At 43.8% G+C, this 14,443-nt stretch overlaps 1 protein-coding gene across 1 annotated transcript in view; it reads left to right on the top strand.

The window, feature by feature from the left end:
- Positions 1–13,979, top strand: part of bptf (bromodomain PHD finger transcription factor) — a 30,019-nt gene extending 16,040 nt beyond the window's left edge. Inside the window, 21 exon segments of the mRNA XM_030058825.1 lie at positions 296–420; positions 1,140–1,268; positions 1,413–1,563; positions 1,722–1,845; positions 2,966–3,212; positions 3,755–3,922; positions 4,420–4,556; positions 4,793–4,895; positions 5,173–5,420; positions 5,584–6,775; positions 6,999–8,542; positions 8,656–8,738; positions 8,886–9,111; positions 9,348–9,446; positions 9,448–9,502; positions 9,505–9,874; positions 10,026–10,202; positions 10,647–10,839; positions 11,191–11,275; positions 11,569–11,755; positions 13,131–13,979. Of these exon segments, the coding sequence (XP_029914685.1) occupies positions 296–420; positions 1,140–1,268; positions 1,413–1,563; positions 1,722–1,845; positions 2,966–3,212; positions 3,755–3,922; positions 4,420–4,556; positions 4,793–4,895; positions 5,173–5,420; positions 5,584–6,775; positions 6,999–8,542; positions 8,656–8,738; positions 8,886–9,111; positions 9,348–9,446; positions 9,448–9,502; positions 9,505–9,874; positions 10,026–10,202; positions 10,647–10,839; positions 11,191–11,275; positions 11,569–11,755; positions 13,131–13,170 (5,683 nt within the window). The 3' untranslated portion in view covers positions 13,171–13,979.
- Positions 13,980–14,443: the final 464 nt, after the last annotated feature.

Raw genomic sequence — 14,443 nt, 5'->3', positions numbered from 1 at the left:
AATGGGATGGTTGTTAGCCCAGATACGGAGACTTAGAGATGGCATATCCATTGCTTGATAATGTTTTTTTTTTGTTTTTTTTTAATGTTTTGCTAATGTACTTTTTACCTGGCAATAATGTGTTTTCTTTTGATTCATGTACACAGCAGTATCTGTTACCAGGATATAAAAATGCATATTGATAGCTTGTTAATGTCTTATCTTCCAGAAGACTTGAATCTTGAGCACCCTGTGCATGTAATCACTTCTTGTTGCATCTCATAGTTCTGGTCACTTATCTCCATGTTACATTCAGATACCGTCTCCAGACTGTGAGGTCACTTGCTGGGGTCAGCCTGATGCTGAGGCTGCTGTGGGCCTGCCTGAGGTGGGACGACATGGCTGTCAAGCCCTCTGCTGCTGTAGGGACCACTCGGAAAGGTGAGATAATGCCAAACTCCTCCCCTTTATTGTCTAGTCTCTTCCTCTTGAGTGTTTCTGTTTATGCAAGGGTTTGAAGGTACATCCTAACATTGATTTGCCATTCAGAGAAAAATTTATTTTGAGATACTGATTAGTTTTAAAGTTATCATTTCCACAGCATCAAGCTAACCGCATGGCCCTTTTATCTTTCTTTGTGCTTAAGTGTACTCTTAGATAAATATAAAGCTCCTTTGACTGTTCCATTGTAAAAATGAAAGACAAAATTTGATTGAAATTTGCATTCAGGGCCTGAAAACTTAACTGTTTGAGCAAATATGAAGCCAACTCCTTGCAAACTTGCATTTAACTAAGAGCTTGTTGTTGTTGTTGTAATACCATCATTCCCTCATTAATCTGTCTGTACAATAGACTAAATTTTGCTTTTGCTTTCATTTAATATCAGCAACCCATTGATTTTGTGTGATGGTTCCTCCTCTTTTTAAGTTATTAAAAATGCAGTACAGATATAGGTGTTGTTACATATTCAGTCCCAGTACAGTTCTGTTCCTTAAGATGAAGATAAAATTAGTTGCATTCTCCATACACAAATCCAATATGCTTGTATGGCTGACAATTCATGGATTGATGCTGTTAGTAATATGAACACGCAATTATCTGTTTTAGAGTATTGGTATTTTTGACTATTACACTGATAGAATGTTTGATTCTCTCCGCAGAAACCACAGACACGGACATCATCACAACAGAGATCATCAAACGAAGAGACGTTGGACCTTATGGCATACGCTCAGAATACTGTATCAGGAAGATCATTTGTCCCCTTGGCAACAGAGACACTCCCAAAGGTAAAAAATTCAGTGCAAGTTGGCCAAAAAAATCTGATTTTCACCAATTTGAAGAACTAGCCACCCTGTCCTCAGGGTGAGATCAGCTTTTTAGAAGTGACAGTTTGTTCCTCTGAGTTTTTTCTCCTTCATGTGTTTGAGTAGAGACCCCAACCCCCCAGAGGAAAGGTCTGCGCTCCAGTGCCTTGAGACCCAAGAAGGCAGAGCCAGCCAAGCTGACTGGACCTATTGCCATGGAGACGTGGGTGGCTGAGGAGGAGCTGGAGCTGTGGGAGATCAGGGCCTTTGCCGAAAGGTGAGAAAGACACAATATGCTCCATAATACTGTTTTGTGGAGCACTGAAATCACACAAGCACTGATTTTCCCCTCCTTGTACTTTCACATAATATCACAAGGGATTTGTGTCTCTAACATTTTTTTGGTGGGGTGGTGCTTTTGCTTTGATGTTGCAGAGTGGAGAGGGAAAAGTCCCAGGGTTCAGATCCCTCCAAGATTGGTAGTGCTCTGAAGACAGCAGAAGATGTTAAGGCCCACTTGGAATTACAGCTGAAACAGGCCAGGCTGGCTGTCCAACAGGTAGGACCTAGGGATGCACGATAACAACAACATGGCATCGGTATTGGCTGGTAGCAGCTTTAGAAGTGAAATATCAGTATTGGCTTGAAATTAGGAGTTCTGCCAATATGACATGTTGATATATAAAACAGGTCAAATTTGCCCTGGTTGTGATTACTGTCAGGATTTTCTCAGGGAGAGCAACATCCAAGCCTGTTTCTGTAGGCTGAATCTTTTTGTTTGTAAATTTTTTTTTAATAAAAATTAAATATGGCATGTTTTACATAACTTAAGTTGAAGTAGTTTTCTTATTTTGCCCAGTGGAATATATACATTTTGAAAAGCATGTATTTCATGTCTGCATCTGCTAGTGGGCCTTCACAATAAGAGCACGCATAATAAAATAAATGTTAAGACTACTGCAGGAGAGACTTGATGTTCTCTGCAGTTATTTGAAAAAAAAGTACATATATCGGTACTGGTATAGACATCGGCCAAAAGAGTCGGAACATATCGGCACATTGGATATCGGCAAAAACTCCAATATTGTGCACCGCCATGTAGGAACACTGCACATTTCACATTTGCATTTTAGGCATTTACCTGACAGTATGTGTGAACAGGTAGGAGTTTATTATTTTGTTCTAGGAAACAACAGTAGAAAAACACTGCCTCTCGGAGCAAATCGATGGCCCTCCTTTAAACGGATGGCCTCTCCAACTGTTCGGCCACCCTGCTACCAAGAAACACCATGTCATGTGGCAGACACTCCCACATAGTCCACCTTATGCACTTCTGCTGTGTGTTGCCCCATTTCAAAACACCTAATCTTGCCAGTGATCAGGGTGATGCTGTTCCCTTAGAGCTACATGACCACGGAAAAGGTTGTAGCTTTCATTATTTCCACCTCAATTGACACTATCAGCAGACTGGAGTCAATATTTTTTAATGTGACAGTTGTTTTTATTTTCCCTGACCACCATGGCACATGGTATGCAAAACATTATGTTGTCATGTCTGTATCAGTCTGTCTGATCAAATATTATACTTTGCATATTAATTGCATCTTCAGGCTGAATTTATTAATGCGACAGACTCTAATAGCTACAGTGCAATTGTATATTGTTATCTCTTGTTTTAGAAACGTCTTGAGCAGCAGAAAACAGGTGCAACCACCACCACTTCCTCCACCACCACCACCTCTACCCCCACTACCAGCACTCCCACAACCCCCACCTCTACAGGCCAAAAGCCAGGCCAGGTCACATCTGGAACCAAGATGGTTCTGGCCTCCAAACTGGGCTCCCCGGTTTCTTTCCAGCAGGACAAGAACTTCCAGCAGTCTTTTGCTTCCTGGGTCAAGCAGGGTCAGACCAACAACAGCTCAGGTGAGCAGGTGGATGACACGGAGAATTTGAAATTCATCTCACTCCTTGGTCTTGCCAGTGGGTTGCGTTCTCATCCTTCATTTTGTGTAAGCGACGCGCAGGAAAAAACAACAGGATCTGTGGTTAGAACATTGTTGTTTCTTTTCTGTTCCCTATTTTTCCCTATTTTTCTTTTTGTCCCTTACCATTTTTGATAGTCTCAACAAGTGTCAACCTTCGGTATCATCATTTTTCCATTTTTTTTTTTTTTTGTGCCATTTTCTCATAATGGTACATGTGACTGGTTTGCCAAATAAATTTTGTGGCTTGTGGTGTCCACTCCCATTCCTGTGAAAATCAGGTTTTCGATTTTTTTTTTAGTCTTCTGGATCCAATACTAATACATAGGAGATTTTAAATACAGTGAATTACTAATCCAAAATTGTAAATACAACAGCCACTTTGTTGACCCAAACCTACCAGTGGACACCACAGCTGTAGACTGGCTGTTGTGGTGGCCCTTTGGGTACGCATGACTGCAGGTGGCATGGTGTGTCTTGCAGCCTCCACAGGCTCGGTGGCCACCATGGCTAGCAGTATCACCACCTCAGGGCAAACCTTCCAGATCGCTGGTGGCCCAGTGACTGTGGCTGGTCAGGTCCTCGCCGCCAAGCTACCGCTGCCTGCTAACAGCAAGATTGTCACTCTCAACATGCCCACCACACAAGGAGGTAGGGAGCACGAGTGCTGTCGTCCGTTTCGGTTTGTTCGCGCTTTATTGCGTTTGTTATAATGTGAGAGCAGAGCAACGACTGTCATGTGAGATGCACAAATCTGCCTTGTGATGAAGTAGTGATACACTGTGCTTGTATGATGGCCTTTGTTTTTTTTTTTTTTTAGGGAAATTAGTTAGGAGAAGAGACTGCTATGCCTCGTAATAAGATTGCAGTTTTCATTTTGTTCATTTTTTTCTTGAAGCTGCGGTATTGACTTTGATTCCGAGTTGTCATTAAAGTACTATTGAGTGCAAAAGCTTTTCAAAAGTGAAATTGCATTTTACAAATTCCTTTGTCCCTAAGCCAGAAGACATCAGCTTTTGTAAAGCAAATAATGCCAAGTTCCTCCCCTCCACAGATGCATGCCTTGCTTCTTGTATATATCCTCAATCTTACCTTATGTGCTCAATGTGTATTTGCTGCCCTCCTCACTTAGTTGCACTCTTCAACAGGTGTGGTCCAGCAGAAAGTCCTTGGCATTTTCCCCTCTGGCCCTCCTGCTAACCTTCGGACATATAGCACATTACACCCCACAACTGGCAACATCAACCTCAGAGCCACCACCTCTGCCTCAACCACTCAGCAACAGGTAGAGATACAGACTTAATATCCTTGCTTTGGCTTGCTTCTGTCTGCTTTTCTGGGGCACTGCCAATCTGTTTTTACCCATTATCCCTTTTCTTTCTTCCTCTCCTTTCCCTTTTAACTTAAAATAGGGGAACTATTAAGCGTGACCACTGGATCATTGGTTAGTTTTGATACTGAGGAAACATTTTCATGAGCAGTATTCCATCTTAATCCCATATTGTTGGCTCTCTATCCCAGGGCACCACAGCAGGAAGCCAGGTGCGGCCAGGCACAACAATGATCCAGTCACCTACCCAGGGTACTTCATCAATGGCCAGAAGCCCAGTGGCGGCTCAACCAGGTAGTCTGTACATCAGAAGATATCTCTCTATTTTCTGTTGAATCTGTTTAGCCTGTGTGTATTTTTCACTTTATTTGTGTATTTATGCACTGATAATGTAGATTATTTGTACTTGATTTTTTGGCCTAGGTTTACTGTTCTTGACTATTTGCATGCTGCATCTTTGATAAATGAATACAAGTTAATATGAAATATTTAACTATGGGATTCCTGTTTTCTTGATTTAGATATGTCTTACCTCTGTGTTGTTTCTTACTCCCTCTTCCATTCCCTCTAGGCCAGCCTCAGCAGCCTGGGCAGATGGGCCGTGGTCAGCCTGGTTCCACAGCTGTGTCCAGCGCTAGTCCTGTGCAGAGCAATGCAGGTCAAAGAGTAGTGGGTGCTGCACCGTCGCCCCGCGCAGCCACCCCAGCACCTGGACATTCCCAAGCTGCCCCTCCGCCTGCCTCCCAGACCAACAGGCCTCAGCAGGGTCAAGTCAGACTCACAATGGCTCAGCTTACACAGCTAACGCAGGGTGCACAGGTGAGGAGCACATCTTCAAGTTCCCCCTCCTCCCTGTTTGTGTCTTTTTTGTACCCTCCCTCTTTTCCTTCCTCCTGTAAAACATGATTTGTTCATCCAGTAAAACAACGTATTTGTTGAATACTAGCTGAAGGTGTGATTTCTTTTGACTGCAACCCTCCAGGGAGGGAACCCAGGTCTGACGGTGGTGATCCAGGGTCAGGGCCAGACCCAAGGCCAACTGCAAATCATCCCACAGGGGGTAACGGTCATCCCTGGCCCCGGGCAGCAGCTCATGCAGGCAGCCATGCCCAATGGCCAGGTCCAGCGTTTCCTCTTCACTCCCATGCCTCCAGCTTTGTCATCTTCAACCTCAGCGCCTACCACCACAAAACCTGTTTCAGCCCAGACCACTCAAAGCCCCATGTCAACACCAGCCCAAGTCAGAGCCCCTGCACAAGTCCAGACAACTGCCTCTACCTTAGCCCAAACCCAAGTTACAGCCCCTGTGCCTGTCCCAACACAAGTTGCAGCCCAGCCCTCAACCCAAGTTCATGTTTCTGCTCCAGTCTCTGTCCCTGTGCAGCCACCAACAGCAGCCCCAGCACAAGTTGCAGCCCCAACCATGACTCAACCACACGTCTTCACCCAAGCCCCGGCCCCTGCACAAACCCAAGCTGCAGTCCCACCCATGGGCCAAACACAAGTTTCTGCCCTTGCCCCAGCCTCAGTCCCTGTACAAAACCAATCTACATTGCCACCCATTGGCCAAATGAAAGTTTCTGCCCTTGCCCCAGCCTCAGTCCCAGCACAGACACAAGCTACAGTCCTACCCATGGGCCAAATGCAAGTTTCTGCTCTTGCACCAGCCTCAGTCCCAGCACAAACGCAAGCTGCAGTCCTACCCATTGGCCGAACACAGGTTTCTGCCCTTACCCCATCCTCAATCCCAGTACAAACCCAGGGTGGAGAATCTGTATCAGCCCCAGGACAAGTTGCACCCCTAAGCCAGTCCCAGACATTTGCCTTTACCCCTACACCTGCCCTAACCTCAGCCTCTGTCCAAATGCAAGTTGCAGCTTCTGTTTGTGCTTTAGCTCCAGCCCCTTTCACACCTCCTGCCCAAGCTGTTGTCTCAGCAGCCGCTGCAGATGTGGCCCAAGCACCAGTTTCTGTTCCTTTATCTGTTCCTATTCCTGCCCAAGTTATAACCCCTGCCCTTGCTCCCGCCTCTGCTCCTGTTGTAGCTGCTGCCCCCAACCAAGTTGGTGTCCCATCCCCAGCCAGAGCCATGGCCCCTGTACCTTTCCATACCACAATGGCCAATGCTGCTGTCACACCAGTCACAGCCACCTCTACAACACCTTCAGTGCCAGGTAACCCCCCAAACACCAAAAGTACACAGCATCCCTGCTATGTTGTAGTCGTTTATCAGTATATAACTCAACCTGGTGGAAGTTTTTTTTTTGTTTCTGTAAGTGAAAAATACTGTAATGTGTGTACTATAATTCCAGTTGACTTTTATATGAATATGAGTTTGTTTGAGGAGTATGTTTTATTAATGCCTCGCCTTTCTTTTTTTTCTGATTGATCTTGTAGCTCTGACAGAACAGAGACCAGTTCAGCCTCAGGTTTGGACTCCTGCCTCATCTCAAGCCCAGACTCCAGTCCAGCCAGCTCAACAGGCTGCAGCTCCTGTTCAGCCCCCTGCCTTGGCCCCCCTATCTTCCCTTGCTACTGTACCCGTTTCTGCCCCTGCACCAGTCACCACACATTCACCCATTACCTCGCTGACTCAGCCACCACTTCCCCCTCATCCTCAGGCACAAGTCCAGCACTCTGCTGCTGCATCTGTGCAGCACGTAGCTCAAATGCCGGTCTCACCGATGCAGGTTCATATGAAGGCTCTACCTGTCTCTTCTATAGTTACCACAGTGAGACCCAGTCAGCCTCAATTCCAGCCCCAGGCCCACACGCAACTTCAACCCCAGGCTCAAGCCCCAATCCGTGCACAGATTCAGGTCCAACCCCATAGTCAAGCCCAACAAATCGCCCAGCTTCAGGCCCAAGCACAAGCCCAAATACAACCCCAGGTCCGAGTCCAGTTTCAGCCACAGGCACAAATTCAGCCACAAACTCAGCAACAGCCCCAATGCCAAGTTCAGCCCCTGGCTCAGATTCAACCTCAGGTGCAGTTTCAGTCCCAGGCCCAAGGCCAAGCTCAAAACCAAACCCTGCCCCAGGTCCAGGCCCATCTCCAATCAAGAGTACAACCTCAATACCACCCCCAGGTACAAGTTCAGTTTCAACCACAGGCCCAAACGCAGCCTCAGGCTCAGCAACCGCCCCAGGTCCAAACTCAACCACAGGTTCAGCCGCAGCCTCAGGTTCAGTCTCAGGCTCAAGCTCAGCTCCAGCCCCAGCCACAGATCCAACCCCAACTCCATGCCCATGTTCAAGTTCAATTCCAGCAACAAAGCCAGACTCATGCACAGCCTCAGACCCATCCACAGCCCCAGGTCCACACTCAGTCACCTGTTCAAACCCAACCCCAAGTTCAAGTTCAGTTCCAGCAACAGACCCAAGTCCAGCAACAGCTTCAGGTCCAAGCCCAACCCCAAGTCCAAGCCAAACTACAAGTCCAATTCCAGCCTCAGAACCAAACTCAACTTCAAGCGCAGCCTCCACTTCAGGTCCAGCCTCAAATCAGGCATCAGCTCATCACCGTTCCAGGTCTTCAACAACCAGTCCAGCTACTTTCAGCCCTCCCACCCCATGTTGCAGCCCAGATCCAAGCCCAGATCCAGGCTCAGGCACAACAGCAGGGTGGCACTGTTCCTCAGCAAATCAAGTTGCAACTGCCAATTCAGATCCAGCAGCCAGGGGGGCAAGTACAGACCCACCAGATCCAGAACATGGTGGCCATACAGGCGCCAGCAAGTGTCCAGGAGCAGCTCCAGAGGATGCAGCAGCTCCGAGATCAACAGCAGCAGCAGCAACAACAGCAGCAGCAGCAACAACAACCACAACCACCACCACAGCAGCAACAACAACCGAAGAAGAAGAAACAGCAGGAATCCAAAAGGGAGCAGAAGGAGCATAACCTGCAGGTCACTAGTCCTGGAGACGGAAACCAAAAACAGGTGACTACTGATGATTGATTCATTTTTATTATTATCATTTATCATGTATCATTGTTGTCATTTAAAAAGCAGCTAGATACCAAACACTGAAAGCTTTTTTTTTTCGTTTTCAGATGGCAGCAAAGCAGAATGCTACAGCAGAACAGCTGAAACAAAGGAAGACCCTGGCTGCAGCTGAGCGAGAGGAGAACCAGAGGTTTGTCTTTTCATAATTACAACAGTATTTCTTTTTGTTTACTCACCATCTTCAGCGAGAGCCACTCACTAGTCAGATCTACAAGTTTTTGTACAGGAAACACAGACACTCGTTCTCTGACTTAACCTTCTGCTGTCATCTGTCCAGGATGATTGTGTGCAATCAGGTGATGAAGTACATCCTAGACAAGATTGAGAAGGATGAGAAGCAGGCAGCTAAGAAGAGGAAGAAGGAGGAAGTGGTGGAGCAAAAACGTTCCAAGCAGAATGCCACTAAGCTGACTGCACTGCTTTACAAGCACAAGGAGCAGCTTAAGGCTGAGATCCTGAAGAAGCGGGCCCTGCTGGACAAGGAGCTACAGCTGCAAGTGCAGGTCAGCACACATTCTGCTTTGACCAAGCTGGATATGTATACAGAGCAGAATGTGAAGATGTGCAGATGAGCTATTTTTATGTCATCATTTTTGAGAGCAGTCTAACATGCTTGACAGCAGAATACCATGTATCAGATGATGCTCCATATTTCTCTCTATTATACACGTTTTGTTTCTAGGTGCAATTTATTTTGTGTGTGTGTGTGTGTGTGTGTGTGTGTTTGTTTCCCTCTCAGGAGGAGCTGAGGAGGGACATAGCCAGGCTACAGAAAGAAAAGGAGAAGGCTCGAGCTGCTATTGCCCAGGCAGCTGCAGCTGCAGCTGCAGCCAAGGCAGCCTCCCACTCTTCCCACTCCTCCCATTCCTCCCATTCTTCTCACTCTACCCATTCCTCTCACTCTAGCCACACAGTGACCTCACCCTCCTCGTCCCATAAACGTAAGAGGGAAGAGGAGAGAGACAAAGATAGAAACAGAGATAGGGACAGGCATCGTGACAAGGACAAGAAACGGGACAGGGACAGAGATAGAGACCGGGACAGGGACAGATATAGAGACAGAGATAAGGACAGAGATCGAGAGAGAGACCGAGACCGAGATCGGGATAGACATCGGGACAGGGACAGAGAGAAGGACAGAGACAGAGACAGAGATTCCAGCTCTTCAAAACACAAAAAGAAGAAGACTATGTCTACTACCTCAAAGGATCACAAGAAGGACACCAAACTGTACTGCATCTGCAAAACACCTTATGACGAGTCAAAGTAAGCCGACTGGAGCAGGCTAAAACATTTCCTTACACTTGACTACATTGTAATATGTTGATGTAATATTAACGTGACGCACATTGAGTGATTATGACCACATCTTGATTTTATTGAGACAACAATACACTGAAATGTCATTTTCTGTCAGGTTCTACATTGGCTGCGATCTGTGCTCCAACTGGTTCCATGGCGCATGTGTTGGCATCACAGAAAAAGAGGCCAAGAAGTTGGAGGACTTTGTGTGTAATGACTGTAAACGTGGCCAAGAGGGAGGAAGCAATGAAGAACTGTACTGTATCTGCCGAACACCATACGACGAATCACAGTATGGCTCCTCACCCATTACATAATTGTCCAAAATCTTAACATGTTAAACAGGCAGCCCATACACCAGGCTGCCTTTAATATCTGAAGGATTGTTCCACCCATTTACATTGTGACCACAGCTCTGTATTACTTTAGATGTCATTCACATTTTGTGATATTTGTTGCGTGAACAGTTACCTCAAGCTAATGCAGTGCAGTTGTAAGTGAAGTCCAGATTTTATACATTATTTTCAACACCTGCCATAATCAAAAAAAAAAAAAAAAAAAAACAGGCCTAGAAATTAAGATTTATAAAAAGCAGGAAGGAATTTTTCAATGGAAAAATATGTTGGAAGCCTGTTATATCTTTCATAATGAACAACTCTTACAGTCAGACAGTGAATTCATTTTGATGACGCTAACAAGAATGTATATTCACCCTTTGCACAATTTTCACCTTCAGGTTTTACATCGGCTGCGACCGCTGCCAGAACTGGTACCACGGGCGCTGTGTTGGCATCATGCAAAGTGAAGCCAATCACATAGATGTGTACGTGTGCCCGCAGTGCCAGTCGACAGAAGATGCCATGACTGTCCTCACGCCGCTCACTGACAAAGACTACGAGGGGTTGAAAAGAATATTACGTTCGTTACAGGTGTGGAGTCATTTGCTGTTAGTCTCTGGTTGCTCACATCATAATACATTTTATATGGCACATCTATACAAGCAGAGTTTAAAAAGCACTATATACAGATGCAGTAAACAAGCAGAGTATAAAAGGATACATGGTAAGAAAACTGGTGAAATAGTACAACATAAGAAACAACACATTGAAAGATGTGCAAAATCAAACCCATCACTTAAAAGTTTGTGTGTTTTATGGTGATTTTCTCTTTGATACTGAAAAGGCTAGCAAAATCTCCATATATGTATGCCAGTTGCACACTCTTTTACATGCTATCAGTGTTTTAATTATTTGCTTAACCATTTATTGTAATTTCCACAGTCTCATAAAATGGCATGGCCTTTCCTTGAACCAGTGGATCCCAACGACGCCCCTGATTATTATCGTGTCATCAAGGAGCCAATGGGTAAGCGCAGATCATAGGTCATCACTCACCCACATTATTTTGTAATTTTATAAATAATTTTATTTTATAAAATGCTGAAAGTCACAGTCTTCTTTATGTTTTACTTAGGAAAATTTCTTGTTGAAATCTTAGTTACATAATTTTTTTTTAGATCCAATAATGTTTATTGATAAAATGCGGAAAGCCAAGTTCTATTTCACTACTACTTAATTCATCGGATGTCATAAAATAGAGAATGTTATATTTTCTAAATGTTATATCTTACAAATATCATGTTTTCGTATCCCACTTAGACTTTTCTACAATGGATAGCCGATTGCAAAAGCGACATTACCATAAGCTCACAGAGTTTGTGGCCGACGTGACCAAAATCTTTGACAACTGCCGCTATTACAACCCCAACGACTCGCCCTTCTTTCAGTGTGCCGAGCTTCTGGAGGGCTTCTTTGTACAGAAGCTTAAAGGTTTCAAAGCGAGCAGGTAAGGTTAGGGGCTCCTACAACTTCAGGTGTGAGGAACCACCTCAGTCTCCTTCATCTTCCATACTTGTCTCTTCATCTGCGGAACAAGTTTGAAAATGGCCACCGTTGGCTGATTCAAACACTCTGCCCTATGCCAGCTTCATTCCTTCAGTTAGTTTTTTTTAAATAGTTTCTCATTCACTTCTCATGTCATGATGCATAGCAGCAGTAGTATGTATGTGGTTAATGTTAACTTGCTGTAGACTGCACTGTAGTCGCACACTAGTCTTGGCTTGACTCTGTCAGATCTGCATGTGGTTTTCAGGGTTGCTTAACGTGACTAAAACCAGCAGAGCTGACAATAGTTAAGACATTTTTCCATTAATGACTTTTGCAGTTTTTGTTCTTTACATCAGTATCATGCATCACCTTGCATTTGTCTCTGTTCACCTTTGCTTGCATGCTTTTGATTTATGCCATCCCATTCTCTCTTTTTTACAGATTATCAGATTCTTAAGTGGGCCAATCTAGCTGGAGTCTGAGCTGGATGCTGGGGTCTCTAGTAGTAAAAGTCATGGAGCGTTGCTGTTTAATAAACAGCAAACATGTCTGATTATATAAAAATCAATACTTTACTCAAAACAGATGTGCTTTTAAAAAGCAGACAATATAAATGCAGTCAATTTGAAGTTGTGGTTAATCGATTTCAATCATGACTCCAGTGATAATCACAAAGTAGCAGCCATGTTGACATTTGTCAATAAAATAATCAAGGGATATGCTTTTTTTTCTTTTGATCATTTCCCTAAGTGAAAATGTTTAACTCAGCAGGATGTTAAATGCATTTTAGCTCTTAATTTGTATTTATTTTTTGATGTACCTCTGAGTTGCATCGGATAATATGGTGACGTCTACTTCATATAAAAAACTGTATATTTTACCATGAGATATTTATCAAAAGTTTTGTATGTTACTTCCCTTCAGTTTTTCTGCAGTTCTCTTGAATGAACATAATTTTATCAATGTACAGTAAGAGATGTCAAACTCAGTAAATGTTTATCGGATATTTTAAATCATTGTGAAAGTCAAGTCCTTTTATAAATCATTATTTTATGATTATGAGTCTACAGTTCAAAAGAAATGTCTGTTGAAGAAGAGAGGACTTTGCAGTGGACCTAAATCCCACGCTGCTCGTCACTTAACAAATCACCCATTTGTAGATGTGAAAGATCTCTCCAACAGTAAAGGCATTCCCGGTTAATTACAACATGGCTGCAGTATGCTCTGCTGACCCCTTTGCATCCTTTATTTTTATTTTATTTTATTTTATTTTTTTGTGTTCGATTACTGTTGCCATGTGAAGGGTTCTCAACTGTCCCCTCTCTCCGCTGTAGGTCTCATAACAACAAGCTACAGTCTTCTTCAGCCTCTTAGAAAGCATCGCACATTGCTCAAACAAAATGCACTCGCCAAGAATATGGCTTTTCTGAACAATAAATCTGATCTGTGATGGACTCTGCCTCGTCCTGTGTTTTGGAGACGCTCCTCTGACTGTCAGTGCGACCAGTGGTGCTGCTTCCACAGAAGCGTCAGGGGCAGGGCTGCCCTCCTGCCCGGTCCTGCCCTAAGGGATCTTTTTTTGGCCTGTTGGGTCAGCAGGACTGTAATAAGGAGTGTGAATAACTAAAGGCATTTCAAAAGAAAGTTTACCTCGGAGAAAGGACTCTTAAAGAGCTCTCACATTTCCATGTACTTTATTTTTCATCTGAATTTTCTCTCTCTTTTTTTTCTGCCTGTTGAAAAGCCCTTAGGCCATCATTGTGGTCATGTCCAACAAGAAGTAAGAATTTGAATACTGCAATACATTGGCTGAGTTTTACTAAGCATAATGTATCAAAAGTTTTGTGTCTGAAATCAGATTTCACAGTGGAACACCTTTCCTCCCCTTTCAACTCATTGTTTTGTCTGAAGTGGCATGGAAGGCTAAATAAATGTCTGGACATCACTAGTCTGTCTGGTTAAGCTTCTGTAGCCTACTGAAAGTAATAAGCTATTCTAAGTGGTTTTTGCTCTGCAGTAGTGACTGACTGAGAAGGATAAACAACGTGTATCTGAAGGTATCATGCCCTGTTTGTAAAAATTTGTCAGATTTTGACTTTCCTTTTTCTTTTTTTGTATTACAGCTGAAGAAATATTGATGTATATTAAACATAATAAATGAAAAAGACTTATCTCTTCCTCTTTACTGAGTGTTTGAAACTGTGAATGGATTTGTGATTCTTAATTTGACAGACAGGATTGCATTAGATTTACCTTTATTGATCAGTGGACACTAAAGTTATAGGCAGACTGCAGTTGCAAAGGAGAGATCACCCCGCCTTATAATGATGTGGTAAAGAATGACAAAAGCCACTCAATTCTCAAAAGAAAATAACTTAGAAAAGTGTCAGGATTTTAAGACAACTTTTTTTTTTTTTTTTTTACCCAGTCATTACCCAACTTCATTGTTAGTGTTTTTGACATCAAAACATCAGACTCTTTAAAAATGTTATATCCCCTGGATTATTAGTCTGGGTTATTAGTGGCATGAACCTGAGGGGTTTTATCCATCCTCAGCCTCATGGTGTGCCCTCCCACATGAAACTTCACAGTCTGCCTTACATTAAAGCAAGAAATACAAAAAAAAAAAAAAAAAAAAAAAGACACG

Source organism: Myripristis murdjan, chromosome 8 (assembly GCF_902150065.1).
Source record: "Myripristis murdjan chromosome 8, fMyrMur1.1, whole genome shotgun sequence".
Lineage (NCBI taxonomy): Eukaryota > Metazoa > Chordata > Actinopteri > Holocentriformes > Holocentridae > Myripristis > Myripristis murdjan.
This window is presented reverse-complemented; position numbering and strand designations above follow the sequence as displayed.